The sequence below is a fragment of the Heptranchias perlo genome, chromosome 32, assembly GCF_035084215.1.
Source record: "Heptranchias perlo isolate sHepPer1 chromosome 32, sHepPer1.hap1, whole genome shotgun sequence".
In the NCBI taxonomy this organism is placed as follows: domain Eukaryota; kingdom Metazoa; phylum Chordata; class Chondrichthyes; order Hexanchiformes; family Hexanchidae; genus Heptranchias; species Heptranchias perlo.
In genome coordinates, this window is record NC_090356.1 from 28,640,863 (window position 1) to 28,658,725 (window position 17,863).

At 45.8% G+C, this 17,863-nt stretch overlaps 1 protein-coding gene across 2 annotated transcripts in view; it reads right to left on the bottom strand.

The window, feature by feature from the left end:
• Nucleotides 1-17,863, bottom strand: part of LOC137301209 (endothelin-converting enzyme 1-like) — a 220,232-nt gene that overhangs the window by 72,123 nt on the left and 130,246 nt on the right. For both annotated transcript variants that reach the window (XM_067970678.1, XM_067970677.1), the window contains one exon: nucleotides 5,052-5,176. In XM_067970678.1, coding sequence (XP_067826779.1) covers nucleotides 5,052-5,176 — 125 coding nt within the window. The remainder of the gene's footprint in view (nucleotides 1-5,051; nucleotides 5,177-17,863) is intronic.

A 17,863-nucleotide genomic window follows, 5' to 3' on the forward strand; every position in this document is an offset into this window, starting at 1 on the left:
TAGTCTTCAAGAGGACAGACAGGCTGGTGGAATGGGCGGACACATGGCAGATAAAATTCAATGCAGAGAAGTGCGACGTGATACATTTTGGCAGGAAGATCGAGGAGAAGCAATATAAACTAAAGAGTACAATTCTAAAAGGGGTACAGGAACAGAGATCTGGGGGTATATGTGCAGAAATCTTTGAAGGTGGCAGGGCAGGTTGAGAAAACTGTTTAAAAAAGCATATGGGATCCTGGGCTCTATAAACAGAGGCATAGAGTACAAAAGCAAGTTATGTTTAACCTTTATAAAACACTGGTTCGGCTACAGCTGGAGTATTGTGTCCAATTCTGGGCACCGCACATTAGGAAAGATGTGAAGGCCTTAGAGAGGGTGCAGAAAAGATTTACTAGAATGGTTCCAGGGATGAAGGACTTCAGTTATGTGGATAGACCAGGGAAGCTGGGGTTGTTCTCCTTTAGAGCAGAGAAGGTTGAGAGGAGACTTGATGGAAATCATGAAGGGCTTAGATAAAGTAAATAAAGAGAAACTGTTCCCATTGGCAGCAGTGTCGGGAACCAGAGGACACAGGTTTAAGGTGATTTGCAAAAGAACCAAAGGCGATGTGAGGAAAAAAACTTAACGTAGTGAATAGTTATGATCTGGAATGTGCTGCCTGAAAGGGTGGTGGAGGCAGATTCAATCGTGGATTTCAAAAAGGAATTGGATAAATATTTGAAGGGAAAGAAATTTGCAGGGCTATGGGGAAAGAGCGGGGGAATGGGACTAACTGGATTGCTCTTACAAAGAGCTGCCACAGGCTCGATGGGCCAAATGGCCGCCTTCTATGCTGTAACAATTCTATGAATTATCTTAGATGTGTCCCCTCTGGTCACCGACCCTCCTGCCAGTGGAAAGTGTCTCCTTATTTACTCTATCAAAAACCTTTTGATTGTCCATCCTTTTAGTTAATTGTTACCCCATATCCATTAAAGGCACTGGCACCTCTCAAGTGCATCAACCTAGTGGCCTTTCTTCATGTTTGATTTTTAGACAGTGAGTGGTGGGTGCTATTCAACAACAGGGGCATCACATCAAATCCCAATCCTGCCATCAAAGATGTCCAGATATTAGCACTTTCCGGCAGGGATCTCCAGACAGCCGTCAGGAACGGGAACCCTGACTTCCTTATCCCAGGGGTCACCTTGGCCAACTGTAGTGACCCCAAGCTGTTGTGGCCGAGTCCTACAGGCCTGCAATTGAACCTGGGACCTCCCTTGTCTGTACACCTCACGAGGACACTGCATTTACCCACTTGGCCATTAATGAAACCTAAGTCACACTTCAAGTGCTTAGGGTTGCTTTTTTATCTTAAAGGCACGATCTAAATGCAAGTTGCTGTTTTGTAATCAGTAAAGGGAGAGAAAAAAAAAGAGGGGAGGAGGGGAGAAAAAAAGAGGGGAGGAGGGGAGAAAAAAAGAGGGGAGGAGGGGAGAAAAAAGAGGGGAAGAGGGGAGAAAAAAGAGGGGAGGAGGGGAGAAAGAAAGAGGGGAGGAGAGGAAAGGAAAGGAAAGGAGAGGAAGGGAAAGGAGAGGAAGGAAGTCAGACTTCCTGCTCCTGATTACTCTCCATGGGATGGGATGGAGAAATCATTGGGCTTGGTTGTGATGCCTTCCATGGTTCAATAGCCAATCAGCACTTATTTCCAGTGGGCTAAGGGAGGGCTGTACCCCAGGGAAAAAACACAATGAATCACTCGGACTGGACACGGATTTCGAATGTAGTGTTCCTGACAGTTTCGTGCAGCGCACCCACCAGTGCACTGATGTTAACTGACGCTGTTCAGATCAGTTCGCCCAGGATTGTTAGGATGTGCGGCACCATAAGAATCCAACACTTAGAAGAGGTCACTGAGTCAGTAAGTGGAGGCTCTGTTCCCTCCTACTCTTTGTTGACTATGATTCTCAGTTTGCTGTTTTTCTTCTGAAATAGGCCAACTGTATTCAGAGTCTGATGGCATCCTCTCCAGGGCCTTTACAAATAAGGGGGTGTGCTTTTACAGAGAGCGATCTTTTAAAGGACAAACAGAGAGCACATCAAACACTGGGCAATGAAAGATGGCCATTTCTCAATGAAGCTCCACTATAATCAAGACTTTGCTTCCGTTGCACTCTCCAAGAGTTTCATCATAGCTTAGAAATGTGTGAAATAGAACCAGAGAATGAATTAAATGCACCTGCCAGAGTCCTTTGTATATTTGAAGAAAAGTACAATCTCAGTTCCTTTTTTTAAAAAAATAAGTTATTTCGTATAGAAGGAGGACTCTGTATGGACAGGCACCAGCTTGACTCAGTCAGCATGCTCACCTCTGAGCCAGAAAGGCTGGATTTTCATCTGATTGGCGGGTTAGCGGGGGATGGGAGTTCCATCTGCTCACGTTCCCCCATCGTTAACTGACTCAAGTTTCCTGGACGGGCCTCCAGTATTTAGGCGGGGTGGTAATGGCAGGGGTAAAACCATGGTTACCATTGATTTACTGTTGCTCGGAGGGAAGGAAATTCAGTGGTGTTGGTTAAAAAGGACATTTTTTTTTTGGTAAGGAGCAGAACAGGGCAGCAATGAGTGAGAAAGGAACAGCATTTCTTTTGAGGGATGGAGGGGGAAGTGGTACAGCAGCGTTGTTCCCAGGTTTTCCTGATGCTAGAGTGAAGGTCGTAGTGGAAATAAGGAACAGAAAAGGCCTCTTGGGGACAAAGGGCACTAACTAGCCCTTCAAGATGCAGGTCCAGGATTTATGGGGCAGGGGGGGCAGTCAATGCAACCTCCACCATCCCATGAACTACCAGGTAGTGGGTTAATGACCTCACACAGACTGGCTGAGGTACATGAAGGCACTGTTCTTCATTCACATCCTACAGGACTGATGGACATGTGACTCACATCCTTCCTTCTCCCGCCCTCATGGTGTCATTACCTGGGCGATAGGAAAACTGAGAGTCACAGGGAACCTAGTCAAACAATAATGCACCACGTTAAGTCCAGTCTTCAAAAGAAGAACGAGCGCAGATCTCATGTGTAAGCAATTTCCATGCACATGGTTGAGATGATGGCAAAGTGGGAGGAGTCCAGTTCAGACTTCTGCAAGAGGTTTCTCATGACACGCAGAACACCCTGGAGAGAGTGACAGTCCAGGAGATCTCTGCAGCAACAAGGCAGTAGGAAAAGCTTCCAAGAACATTGATGGTTTCCTGAATGGCAGCTACCAACTGCTTCAATTGATGCTTTGAGGGTCAGCCTTAACGCGATACTTCCAAAAGGCCTCAAAGACTTGATAGGGACTATTCAGTCTGTAATGACAGGCCAGTAGCATCTCTTGAGCCTGTGCCCAGCACCAGTGGGCGAGAAAGAGCAGTCACAAGATATCGCTGTTTCTTATGATAGCGACCTTGTGTCTACTTCTTTAAAGGCCTCCTCCAATGCCAGCACCCGAGGGGGCTTCAGACTTGTGCCCGGCTCCTCTGGCAATGCAAGAGAATGCCCATGGGAAGCTGGGCCTTGAGGGACAACAGCTTCACTGAGGAGAGTGTGACCTCAGCCCTTGAAGGCTCCAGAGGGATGTTGGAATGCAAGTCCACAGATCCCTGAAGGCAGCAGGACAGGTACATATGGTGGTCAAGGCAGCATTTGGGATAGTTCCCTTTATTAGCCGAGGCATAGAATATAAGAGCAGGGAGGTTATGCTAGAACTGTATAAAAACACTAGTTAGATCTCAGCTAGAGTACTGCGTACAGTTCTGGTCACCACATTACATGAAAGATGTGGTTGCACTAGAGAGGGTACAGAGGAGATTTCCGAGGATGTTGCTAGGGCTGGAGAATTGTAGCCATGAGAAAAGATTGGATAGGCTGGGGTTGCTTTCTTTAGAACAAAAGGAGGCTGAGGGGAGATTTAATTGAGATGTACAAAATTATGAGGGGCCCAGATAGAGTGGATAGGAAGGACCTATACCCTTAGCAGAGGAGTCAATGCCAGGGGGCATAGATTTAAAGTGATTGGTAGAAGGATTATAGGGGAGTTGAGGAGAAATGTTTTCACCCAGAGGGTGGTGGGGGTCTGGAACTCACTGCCTGAAAGGGTGGTAGAGGCAGAAACCCTCAAAGCGTTTAAAAAGTACTTGGATTTGCATTTCAAGTGCCGTAACCTACAGGGCTACGGACCAAGAGCTGGGAAGTGGGATTAGGCTGGATAGCTCTTTTTCGGCCGGCACAGACATGATGGGCTGAATGGCCTCCTTCTGTGCTGTAAATGTCTACGAATCACCCACCTCTCCCGGGTAGTGGACGTTGATCTGCATGATCATGTGATCAGCTTCACACATTAGCTGGACATTTAGTGAATGGAGGCCTTTCCTATTAATAAAATTGAGGGGATTGTCATTAGTACTATGCATTCCATCAGTTGTTCCTTGCACCTGTAGGAATCCTGCCAATCTATAGAATTGGATTTGTTTCGCAGGTTCCAAGGAGAAGATAATAAACTACGAGAGCCATCTAAATAGTATCAACTGATGATATCTTCTGTGATGCCTCACTGTAAACACATCCAATCTAGCCTCTTAAGTCCTTATCCTCTTTATAGCACAGAATAGAGGGAATGGGAACTCTAGTTAACTTTCCCCTCCCAAGGTCCCAGAGCATAACTCCAGTTGAGATCAGCTAGCTCACCACAGACTGAGGATCAATCCTAAGACCTTAAAAACACTCATAAGGGACGTCAGTGTGCTATTGTGATCTTGACTGGATCCAGAGCACTGCCTGAGGTAACATTGTAGAGGGAGATGAGCAGACAAGGGCTCAAAGTAATCATCATAATTTCCAGGTCCAAGTGACTGAAATGAGTATAAATACATCAGAGAGGTTCTTAGCACAGGATCAATAAAAGCAATAACATCTTGATTTAACATTTAGACACAGTATCCTGCCTAAAAATCAATCGAGAGCTGGCAGAATAATAAGGGTGAGGGGAGGTTACACAGTGACTAGTTTGCCTTCACGTTGTCAGTACTCACTTTGTTAATGATGTCGAGAAGGGGTCGCTCTTGTAACTCCTCAATCTTCTGCTCGTTCATGCAGGCCTGATAATAATGCTGCGATTTACGTTCAGCTTCACTTGTCGTGTTCAACGTAGTGTTTTCTAGAAATAAGATGGAATTTTCTTTTAAAGATCGCAACTATGCTTTAGAGGCACTGAATAAACAACGCAAAAGCCAAAAGTTTATCGCTGTTTCCCAGTTATTTAAAATGTATCCATGTGCTTTAGCCCAGTTTTTACACAGACTAACATAGAACTAACTCACAGCACAGAAACAGGCCATTCGGCCCAACAGGTCTGCGTACGTGTTTATGCTCGACATGAACTTCAGCTAACTATCAGAATACCCTTCTATTCCTTTCTCCCCTCATGTACTTATCTAACTTCCCCTTAAATGCATCTAAGCAATTCGCCTCAACTACTCCATGTGCTGGTGAGTTCCACATTCTCACCACTCTCTGGGTAAAGAAGTTTCTCCTGAAGTCCTTATTGCATTTATTGGTGACTACCTTATATTTATGACCCTAGTTTTGGACAAGTGGAACCACCTTTCCTACGTTTACCCTATCAAACCCTTTCATACTTTTAAAGACCTCTATTAGGTCTCCCCTCAGCTTTCTCTTTTCTAGAGAAAAGTGCCCCAGCCTGTTCAGTCTTTCCTAATAGTTATAACCTCTCAATTCTATAATTCCGAAGACGGAAATGAGGAGGAATTTCTTCTCCCAGAGGGTCGTGAATCTTTGGAATTCTTTACCCCAAAAAGCTGTGGAGGCTGAGTCATTGAATACATTCAAGGCTGAGTTAGACAAATTTTTGATCAGCAAGGGAGTCAAAGGATATGGGGAAAGGGCAGGAAAGTGGAGTTGAGGTAAAAATCAGATCAGCCATGATCTCATTAAATGGCGGAGCAGGCTTGAGGGGCCGAATGGCCTACTCCTGCTCCTATCTCTTATGGCCTTATGGTCTCATCCTTGTAAATTTTTTTTGCATTTTCTCCAGTGCCTCTACATCATTTTAGTAATATGGAGACCAGAACTGTGCACAGTATTAGTTCAGATTTGTTCATACTCGTTTCATAAACATTCGTCCTCGGTCTGCCCTTTCAGGTGGAACAGGAGTAGGCCATTCAGCCCCTCGAGCCTGTTCTGCCATTCAATTAGATCATGGCTGATTATACCTAACTCCATTTACTCCTCATCCCTTGATAACTTTACCTAACAAAAATCTATCGATCTCAGTCTTGAACATTTCAGTTGATCCAGCATTCACAGCCTTTTGATATGCACTACCCATTGTGTGAAAAAGCACTTCCCGATTTCACTCGTAAATGGCATAGCTCTAATTTTGAGATTATGCTCAGACATGGATTTAAAAAATCCCGTGGTACAATTTGGAGAAAAGCAGGGGAGTTCGCCCGGTGCCCTGGCCAACATTTACGCCTCATTTATTCTCTCGTTGTTTGTGGGACCTTGTTGTGTGCAAATTGGCTGCCATGTTTCCCTATATCACAACAGTGGCTACAGTACAAAAGTACTTCATTGGCTGCGAAAGACATTGGGATGTCCTGAGGTCGTAAAAGGCTCTATATAAATGCAAATTCTTTCATTCTAATTCTTTGTATAAAAAGTTCAGTAAATCTTTTGTTTGCAAACCCAAGGTAATGAAAGAGTTGCATCGACATAAATCACAATGAAAATGATTCATGGACCCTTGATCTTGTTGAGTATTTATTTAAAGGAGGGGAGTAAATGGTCAGAAGAGGCCAAAATTACCAGTAGTTCCCCCTGAAGTAATCTAAATGATATCAATCTGGATTATTTCATTCCATTTGTACATTCCTGCCTGTTTCTCCAGGTTAATCTACGAAAACAATGCGATTACATTGGACAGAAGTGCTTCAGACACAGTTCAGTTCTATTGATCTTGACTTGCCTGCCAGTGTTCTTGAACCTGTCCAAGGGCAACACCGAATCGATCGCGCAAGCCTGCCGCCAGACAAGATGGTGGCTGGTACGGCCAATGCCCCGGGGAGCGCTCTGCCCATTCAGGTGGGGACCCTATGCTGCTGGCGGCCGTGCCTTCAGCTGCCTGGACCCTAAGCTCCGGAATTCCCGCCCTAAACCTCATCACCTCTAAGTTGCTCCTTAAAGCCTACCTCTTTGACCAAGCTTTTTGGTCACCTGTCCTAATATCTCATGTGGCTCGGTGTCAAATTTTGTTTGATAACGGCTCCTGTGAAATGCCTTGGGACGTTTTACTACGTTAAAGGCGCTACATAAAGGCAAGTTGTTGTCGATTCTGTCTCATTCACCAATCAGTGCTGTCACTGAGGCTTTGGCTGCTGCAGATGGCAATGTTGTGAACATAGCAGAAGACTTCAGCTGGTTAGGAACATAGGAGGATAGGAACAGGAGTAGGCCATTTAGCTCCTCAAGCCTGTTCTGCCATTCAATGAAAACATGGCTGATCTGTGACCTAACTCCATATACCTGCCTTAACCAAAGGTGTTAAGGGATAGGGGGCTAACAAAAATCTATCAATCTCAGATTTAAAATTAACAATTGAACTAGCATCAACTGTCGTTTGCGGAAGAGAATTCCAAACTCCTACCACCCTTTGTGTGTAGAAGTGTTTCCTACAGTCACTCCTGAAAGACCTGGCTCTAATTTTTAGGCCATGTCCCCTAGTCCTAGACTCCCCAACCAGCAGAAATAGTTTCTCTCTGTCTACCCTATCAGTTCCCCTTAATATCTTGTAACCTTCGATCAAATCACCCCTTAATCTTCTAAATTCCAGGGAATCCAACCCTAGTTTGTGTAATCTCTCCATGTAATTTAACCCTTGGAGTCCAGGTAATATTCTAGTAAATCTACGCTGCACTCCCTCCAAGGCCAATATGTCCTTCCTAAGGTGCAGTGACCAGAACTGAACACAGTACTCCAGGTGCGGTCTAACCAGGGCTTTGTATAGCTGTAGCATAACTTCTACCCCCTTGTATTCTAGTCCTCTAGATATAAAGGCCAGCGTTCCATTAGCCTTTTAGATTATTTTCTGTACCTGTCCATGACATTTTAATGATCTATGTACATGGACCCCCAAGTCTCTTTGGGCCTCCCTGTTTCGAGCTTTTCACCACTTAGAAAGTACTCTGATCTATCCTTTTTAGGTCCAAAGTGGATGACGTTACACTTGTCTACAATGAAATCCATTTGCCACAGTTTTGCCCATTCACTTAATCTATTAATATCTCCAATTTTATGCTTCCATCTACGCTGCTTACAATGCTGCCTATCTGTGTGTCATCGGCAAACTCGGATACGTGGCTCTCTATCCAGTCATTAATAAGTGGTTACAGTACACTGGGGCTGTAGCTGAAGCCCTACTAGCACCTTATTTAACACAATGCTCCTACTCATTCCTTAGTCACCCAAACTGTGAAAACGTTTTCACAAGTCAATTAGTAAGGAAGTATTTAGTTGTAAATGATGGCCACATGCTGACATTGCTCACACACATCTCCCCTGTCAGGAGGCCTGGAGGAAAATCAACAATCTCGGACTCGGCTGTACAGTGCAGGCTCACGCTGGGTTAAATAAAGGATCTAATTAATGTTCCCAGAGAGGTCAGTCAATTCATGAACAAAAGCTTAATGTTACATAGAATGATTAAGAATGTACAGCAGAGAGACAGGCCAAAAGCAAAATACTGTGGATGCTGGAAATCTGAAAGAAAAACAGAAAATGCTGGAAAAGCTCAGCAAGTGAGGCAGCATCTGTGGAGAAAGAAGCAGAGTTAGTGTTTCAGGTCGAAGACCTTTCGTCAGAACTCCCACCCCAATTACCTCTTCCCACCCTGCCCCCGTACCCCTCTATTCCCTTCTCCCTCATGGTATGCATCAAGCCTCCCCTTAAATGGCGGGTAGGTCGGTAACCAAAGGATATAGATAATTGGCAAAAGAACCAGAGGTGAGATGAGAATTTTTTTTTAAACTCAAGAGTTATGGTCTGGAAGGTTAGCAGGGTACTTACACTTGTAATTACTAGCCCTAAATATCTGCAGCGGGTTTAGTTTGTATCCACTGCGCAAATACAGCAACTTCACGACATTCAATGCATTTCAATGGTGAGGCAGGCGGCGAGATGCTCTTTTTGCAAAGCTAATGGTGGAATGGTGCAACTTTTGGATATCCATGTTTAACTGCCCATCTGCTTCTCGCCTGAAGTTGCTGTCCCATTTACTCAAATAACGGAAATGCCATTAGCTTCACAGCTATTTGGACAGGAAAATCTGGCCAATTAACTTTCAAAAGGGAATTGGAGATATATATATATACACATTTGAAAAGAAAAAAATTGCAGGGTCATGGGGAAAGAGCAAGAGAGTGGGACTAATTGGATAGCTCTTTCAAAGAGCCAGTACAGGCACGTTGGGCCTAACGGCCTCCTTCTGTGCTGTAAGATTCTAAATGCATCAATGTGGAGCGATACCAGATGTACTGACGTTGCATCACGTGCCTTTCCCTCCTTTTTAAGTTATTTACTTGGTTGAGGGGACAGGCTGCTCTTAGGCCCCTGGCGGTGTTGATCTGCATTCGGCCACTAAGAGGTGCACATGAGCCTTATCTGCCAGTTATCCCTCTCGACAGATCCCCTCCTCTCGGTTGTGCTGTGTAAGCACTCAGTGTGAGCCAGCAATGTCCGTTCAAATTGATGGGCTGTATGGATCACTATCCAGCACTGGGCGAAGTCTGTGAGCAGAAACGTAAAGTTGTCACCGCGTCTTGCAAACTGTTGCACCAATGTTGCCTGCATTGTGAACCCACACCATGGGTGTCAGCCATGACTCAGTGGTCCCACTCTCGCCTCTGGGTTCAAGTCCCACTACAGAGACTTGAGCACATAATCTTGGTTGACACTTCAGAGCAGTACAGAGGGAGTGCTGCATTGTCGGAGGTGCCGTCTTTCAGAGGAGCCGTCTTTCAGAGGAGACGTTAAACCGAGGCCCAGGCTGCCCTCTGAGGCGGACGTAAAAGTCCCACGGTACTATTTCGAAGAGATTCTCCCAGTATCCTGGCCAATATTTATCCCCCAACCAACATCATTACAGCAGATGATCTGGTCATTATCACATTGCTGCGTGTAAATTGGCTGCCACATTTCCTACATTACAACACTGACTACACTGCAAAATCACTTAATTGGCTGTAAAACACTTTGGGATGTCTTGAGGTCATGTAAGGTGCTACATAAATGCAACTTATTTCTTTCTTTCAATATAAACAGGGTAAGAGCAGGGTTAATGGAACAGCCATACAAAGGGTTCGTAGTCTAACAGATAGGACAGGTCTATCAGTTGAATGAATCTAGTGCTGTGGAAGCTTTCCTCCTGCATTAACTAAACCAGCTCACTGCACCTTACAACAAAAAGAACTTGACACTTCCAGGAGGAGATGTAACGTCTTTTCACACCAATGTCGCTGCATACACTGTTTAGAAATGGACAGTACGACTTCAGAAAATGATACAGCCCCTTTCCTACCACTGATCTGCTGTGTTCTTTATTAGTATCAGAATTGGGTGTGCGTGGATTTGAGAATACTGGGTTAGTTCTGCCTTTGATACCATCATCCTCTCCAAGTTACACACGGTCTCCCAACCCCAGTGTCACCTCCTTGTACAATTCTCATCACTGCACCAAGACCAAAGGCTACAGACTTGAGCAGACCTGGCCTAGTCATTGCTCCAGCATTATCTGTGTGGATACGTGCAACCCCATACTCCTTGTCTCAGTTAGCTACCTTCTGCAACTGCCTTCCTTTGCTTCCATCCTCCTCGTCAAAACCAAGTGCGAGGAGACTACGGACGTCTTTGCCTCAAAGATCAAGATTATCTGTGCAGCAGCCTCAGCTGTTATTTCTTCCTTCTCCTTTTCACCACCCCCCCTCCCAGCCTTTCTCAACCCAGCCTCTACCCCACATGACTAATTTCTCCCTAATCTTGTCTTGCCCTCACCAGGCTCGTCTCCTCTTTGAGACTCATCTCCCTCTCACCCAATCCCCTCCACGCCCAACTATCGGCTGCATAACTACCTCTCCTTGTTCCAGTGCTTGCAAACTTCCTTTGGACAGGTATCATTATGTTCCCCCTCCAAAGCCGCTATCGTCATCTATCTCCTCAAAAGGTCCATTCTTGAACCCTACAACTTCTATCCCATATCTAACCTTCCCCCAAGGTCCTAAAATGCATCATCACCCACCTCTCTCAAAACTCCTTTTTCAAATCCCTTTAAATCGACTTTCTGCCCTGCACATAGCACCCAGACTGCCCCTAGTCACAGTCCCCACAACTATTCTCTGTGACTGACCAGGATGTGTCATTCCCCATGACCCTCCTCGACCTTTCTGTGGTGTTTGACCCAGTTGACCACTCCGCCCTCCTACACAGTTTCTCCTGTGGTCCCCCTCCAGAGGGCAACCTTTACATGGTTCCACTCCCACCTGTCTCTATGTAGCCAGCACAACTTCAGCAATGGCTACCCCTCCCACCATCCAACAGTCATCTCCATCGCTTGATCCTTCTTTGACTCCTTGTTCCTTCCTTGACTCCTTTTCCCAGTTAAGATGCTGCCTCTCACAAACATTACTGCAGGCATAGGGGTCAGTTGTCACTTGAACAATGAGTTAACTGAAGTTGTTCGATTTAGCTCCTGCCAGAAACGCCATATCCTTGCCATCATCCCCCTCCCTGGCTGCTTGCTCAAGCTGAATCACGTGGTGTGCAACCTCAGTGCCTTGAAGCCAAGTTTCATAATCCACATCCTGTTTACCACCAAGACTGTTTACTTCCACTTCTGCCGCCATCTGACCTTCCCCATCGCCAATGAAACCCTTACTCACACTTTGTTACCTCAACCCTCTACTTCTCCAACATCCTCCTCACTCCAATTTTCTTCCCTGTGCCAAACATTGATAAACTGTGTCTGGTTGAGAATGAAGTGGGCAATTGGAGCTGGACTTTCCCTCCATTGATGAACGAGTGCAAAATATAGCTCATAAAAGTTATATGTGACTTCAACTGAGCTACTTGCCAATGCAGCTTAACAAGGTCCGGGAAAGATTAATGACCCGGAATTTCCTGAAAACCTAATCCGAAACAACTGTGTAAGTATGGCGTAATGCTGACTGCTGGTGGAAAATATTGAGGAAATTCGGGTGCAAGTGACTTGCACCTGTTTTAACGCTACATCCGATTTTCTTCGATCTTTTACACCGATTCTGCAAAATTCTGTCGCTCATTGACACGGCTCCGCTCCCCACACAAAAAAGTGTAGCTCACACAAATTTCCTGAATTTACGCCGGGCCATAAATATAAGCCGAACATTTTAGGCACAACAGGACTTGAAATCATATTTCTGGCATTTTATTCCAAAACAAAACCCGGAAACAGCAGAGGGGCTGGGGAAGGGAATGGGATCGTAATGTTGTCTGAACATTCACCACAAAGCTTTAATAAGTATCGCCTCAAAGTCATTGAGAGAGAGAGAAAAAAAGTCTTCCGCTGCCAGAGAGCTGGTTGAGAAACAGGACAGTCCAGTCCCAAACTGAAAGGGTGATAACCCTTTGATTGGGAACACAAGGTAGATTATAACCTAGTGTATGAGTGATCCAGTGCTCTGGATACAAACAGCTCTCTTCCCCCCACTAATCAAAAAAAAATTGTAAATATATTTTCATGAAGAAAGTGCCTCTTCAAACCAAAATCAAAGATCGAAAATAAGGGTTAAAAGCACAGACAAGGGAGACACCAAACTGACAAAGTGCGCTCCGCCAGGAAAACCTTTTTTGTTAAGTCTGAACGCGAGTGAAAGAGAAGGGCTCTAAGAAATACTTCCTGGTGAACCACTGTCACGTCTCCATGGTGACAAGTTCACAGAGGTAAAGCTTTTTAAATGGGAAAGAAAAGCTCATAAAAGAGAAAAGGCAGCTAAGAAAGGGGATTAACAGAATCAGAGATAAAGGGACAAAGGAACAAACATTTACTCTGAATCTCCTCCCCCATCACCCTCTCAAAAAGAGAGCTTATTGAAGCAGAAGGTAAATGTAGCAAGGGTGCCCCGACTGTAAAGATCTTGTCCAGTTGATTCTTTGATTCTTATTTTTTTGTTTTTCTTCTCTTTATTTTTGACTCCTTCCTGGGATATGGTTCCACTGACCTCAGTTATCCTCTGGTACTCTCCCCCCATGTGGGCATTCTTCATGTACAAGTCTTCACTGTGGTTGGTGACAGGCTGCGGTGGGAGAGGGGGTGGGTGATGACTGCAGCCAAACCTGGTCCTGTCCTCATCTGACAGGGCTGCTAAAAGGTGATGAGCAGCAAGGACTCTGGACAACCTTCCCCCTCACTAAGCCCGGGGCCCTGAGGGCAATTAAATCTCACCTACCGCTGCCTGGCCGAAAACAGTTACATCAGCACATACTAAAAGGAACAGACCTAACGTTTACAACAACAACATCCCAAGTGGCTTCACAGGCGTGTAATCAGAAAACAAATAGACACCGAGCCAAAGGAGGAGACATCAGGACAGGTGACTAAAAGCTTGGTTAAAGAGGCAGGTTTTAAAGGAGCGTCTTAAAAGGAGGAGAGAGGGGTGGCAAGGTGGAGGGGTTTAGGGAGGGAAATCCAGAGCTTAGAACCTAGGCAGCTGAAGGCAAGGCCGCCAATGGTGCAGTGAAGGAAGTCAAGGATGCACAAGAGGCCAGATTTGAGGAAGGCAGGGGTCTCGGAGGGGTATAGGAGGAGGCTACAGAGATAGGGAGGGGGGAAGGCCATGAGGGATTTGAAGACAAGATCTGAACACAGTTTATGACTGAACTACTCAATGAATCAGCTCCCTGAGCCACTGAGGGATCCTAGTTCTAACTTCTCAAAAAATATGTCCAAAAAGGCCTTTGTGGACAGGGTTGCCAACCCTGGTTGAACGTATTCCTGGAGGTTTCATCACAGGCCCTCCTGCCTCTAACCACCACGCCAAACAGCACTTTCTTCACATCTCCAATATTTTTATAACGAATAAATGTAAGTGTTCAAACAAAATGGAAAAAAGTCACACTTCTGTTTTTTTAAAAAAATTCGTTCATGGGATGTGGGAGTCGCTGGCGAGGCCGGCATTTATTGCCCATCCCTAATTGCCCTTGAGAAGGTGGTGGTGAGCCGCCTTTTTGAACCGCTGCAGTCCGTGTGGTGAAGGTTCTCCCACAGTGCTGTTAGGGAGTTCCAGGATTTTGACCCAGTGACAATGAAGGAACGGCAATATATTTCCAAGTCGGGATGGTGTGTGACTTGGAGGGGAACGTGCAGGGTGGTGTTTCACCCATGTGCCTGCTGCTCTCGTCCTTCTAAGTGGTACAGGTCGTGGGTTTGGGAGGTGCTGTCGAAGAAGCCTTGGCGAGTGCATCCTGTGGATGGTACACACTGCAGCCACGGTGCACCGGTGGTGAAGGGAGTGAATGATTAGGGTGGTGGATGGGGTGCCAATCAAGCGGGCTGCTTTGTCCTGGATGGTGTCGAGCTTCTTGAGTGTTGTTGGAGCTGCACTCATCCAGGCAAGTGGAGTGTATTCCATCACATCCTGACTTGTGCCTTGTAGATGGTGGAAAGGCTTTGGGGAGTCAGGAGGTGAGTCACTCGCCACAGAATACCCAGCCTCTGACCTGCTCTTGTAGCCACAGTATTTATATGGCTGGTCCAGTTAAGTTTCTGGTCAATGGTGACCCCCCCAGGATGTTGAGGGTGGGGGATTCGGCGATGGTAATGCTGTTGAATGTCAAGGGGAGGTGGTTAGACTGTCTCTTGTTGGAGATGGTCATTGCCTGGCACTTATCTAGCACGAATGTTACTTGCCACTTATCAGCCCAAGCCTGGATGTTGTCCAGGTCTTGGTGCATGCAGGCACTGACCGCTTTGTTATCTGAGGGGTTGCGAATGGAACTGAACACGGATATTAAGTCCAGTGGCAGGAGCGACAATCAAGCAGATGGCTCTGTCCTGGATGGTGTTGAGCTTCGAGTGTTGTTGCAGCTGCACCCATCCAGGCAAGTGGAGTGTATTCCAACACACTCCTGAGTTGAGCCCTGTTGGTGGAGGTTTTAAGGGGTCAGGAGGTGAGACACTCAATGGAGAGTAGCCATCCTCATCGCTACCCAAATTCCAAGAATGAATTAAAAAAAAAATCATCAATCTTTAGGGCTCCTCAATGGCACAGGAGGTCTACACAGCGAGTAGCTGAACCATACAAACCAGGAAAATCGCAGGATAGATCCCTAATCGGTACCGAGTTAGCTGATCGTGGGTAGGGCGGCACTAAAACTGCTAGTTGACCTCAATGCCCATAGCCTTGGCTCAGCAGTAGCACCGTCTTGCCTCTGAGGCAGAAGGTTGTGGGTTCAAGTCCCATTCCAGAGACTTGAGCACATGATTCACGCTGACACACCCAGTGCAGTATTGAAAGAGTGCTGCACTGTCGGAGGCCCTATCTGCTCTCAGGTGGGCATAAAAGATCCCATGGCACTATTCGAAGAGTTGGGGTGTTCTCCCGTGTCCTGGCCGATATTTATCCCTCAATCAACATCACTAAAAAGTCTCATTGCTGTTTGAGGGACCTTGCTATGCAAAAAATTATTTTTTTATAGGCTAAAGAGTGAAAAATTGCTCCAGGCCTCAGCTTTCCAGGGAACTCTGTTGGAAATGTGGACATAGAGTGAGGACAGGATCGGTTTTGGCAATTACGCCCCGTGTATACTCATCATCAAAGCTTACACATGAAGAATGGTAACCGGCCTCCCACCTTCCACCCTCCATAAACTTGAGCTCATCCAAAACTCTGCTGTCCGTGTCCTAACTCGCACCATGTCCCGTTGACCCATCACCCCTGTGCTTACTGACCCACATGAGTTCCTGGTCTCAACACCTTGAATTTAAAATTCTCATTCTTGTTTTGCTCCATGGCCTCTCCCCTCCCTATCTCTGTAACCTCCTCCAGCCCTACAACCCTCCGAGATCTCTGCGCTCCTCCAATTCTGGCCTCTTGTGCATCCCCAATTTTCATCGCTCCACCACTGGCAGCCGTGCCTTCAGCTTCTGAGGCCTTAATTTCTGGAATTCCCTCCTTAAACCTCACCAACTCTCTCATCTCCTTTAAGACACTCCTTAAAACCTACCTCTTTGACCAAGCTTTTGGTCACCTGTCCTAATATCTCTATGTGGCTCAGTGTCAAATTTTGTTTGATAATCGCTCCTGTGAAGCGCCTTGGGACGTTTTACTACGTTAAAGGTGCTATATAAATGCAAGTTGTTGTTGTGTATGAGGTACTGTGGACAACAGGCACCTGTAGAACCTTAGCCTAGTAGGAAATAATTACCTTCAGTAAGGGAGGAGAGGAGATGGAAGAGGTGAACACAGAGCAAGCAGAAAAAAAAAGGTAATCTTCTATGAGATCCTGGGTTGTGGAAGAGATAGGCCTGAGAGGGTCAGCTCAGTGCCCGCAGTTATTATTTAAGTCATCCTCAAGGGAAAAGGGCTAAGCAGAGGCTGTGTGCGTTTAGAACTTAGCTAAAGCCAAACTTCAGAGTTAGAACCAGGAAAAACAAATTGAAGAAAGGAAGTCAATTGCCCAGAGTTATCCTTGGCTGACCAAGGAGACAGCACAATAGATCCTTTTATTCTGCTTTTTAAAAAAAATTGAAGTGATTTATGTTGGTGAATGAATGATTTAAGCCTCAACATGCAGGGAGTCAGATCTGGTGAATTGTTTTCCAACTTTATCACCCAGTGTCAATATCAGGCACTCCCAGGTCAGGTGGAACTCAACCAGCTGCTCAGTGACCTTTATTCAACATTAGTCCTTAGCCCCAAACTCAGAAAAGCACTGGTCTGATTCGTTCCCATTCCCACACCATGCTTAGGCCCTTTCTGACTGAAATAGCCGATCTTGTGCCAACAAACGGCAAAATGGAGGCTTGGCTATGATGCCATTGATGGCAAAATAGCTTGTGAACACTCACTGACTTGGCTGGCACTGTTTAGCATGGCCACCTTACACAAGATACGAGAAGATAACTGGAATGCCTGTGGAGCCCAACCGCAGCAAGAGTCAGGTCCTTCAGGCAAAGAGGATAAAAGGCAGAGAAAGTTGGGAAAAATGATCAATCTCAACAAACACTTCACAGCTGACAGCCTTTATAAAGACACTCCGAAATCTTTAATGCTTTGGTCCATTTCATGTTGTATCACTCTACTTGTACCGAAATGTCAGGGAGCAGCAACAACGGCTTGTTTTGTACAGACTCGTGCAGCCTCGACCCCACTGCAGCTCACACGCAAACTCAATCTGTCCTTAAAAAGGTGAAAGGTCGTATTTTGGAATCCGAACGATATAATGACTAATGTTACAGGACTGACTTCAACACATCCATAGCATACAAGGCTACGGACCAAATGCTGGAATATGGGATTAGAGTAGACAGGGCTGACACGGATGGCCGGCGCGGACACGATGGGCCGAAGGGCCTCTATCCGTGCTGTATAACTCTATGACTCTATGACATCTCACTTCCACTTGTGAAATGGTGGCAACATAAAACTGATGGATGGATGGATTGATTTCACAAGGCAGACTAAGACATGAATGCCATCAGTCGTCACTGTGCAACGAAAGGTCCTTAACTTCCCAGAACAATTGGATTCTAGTGGTATGTCATCCAGCTCGACTAAATACAAGATAATATCCGCCT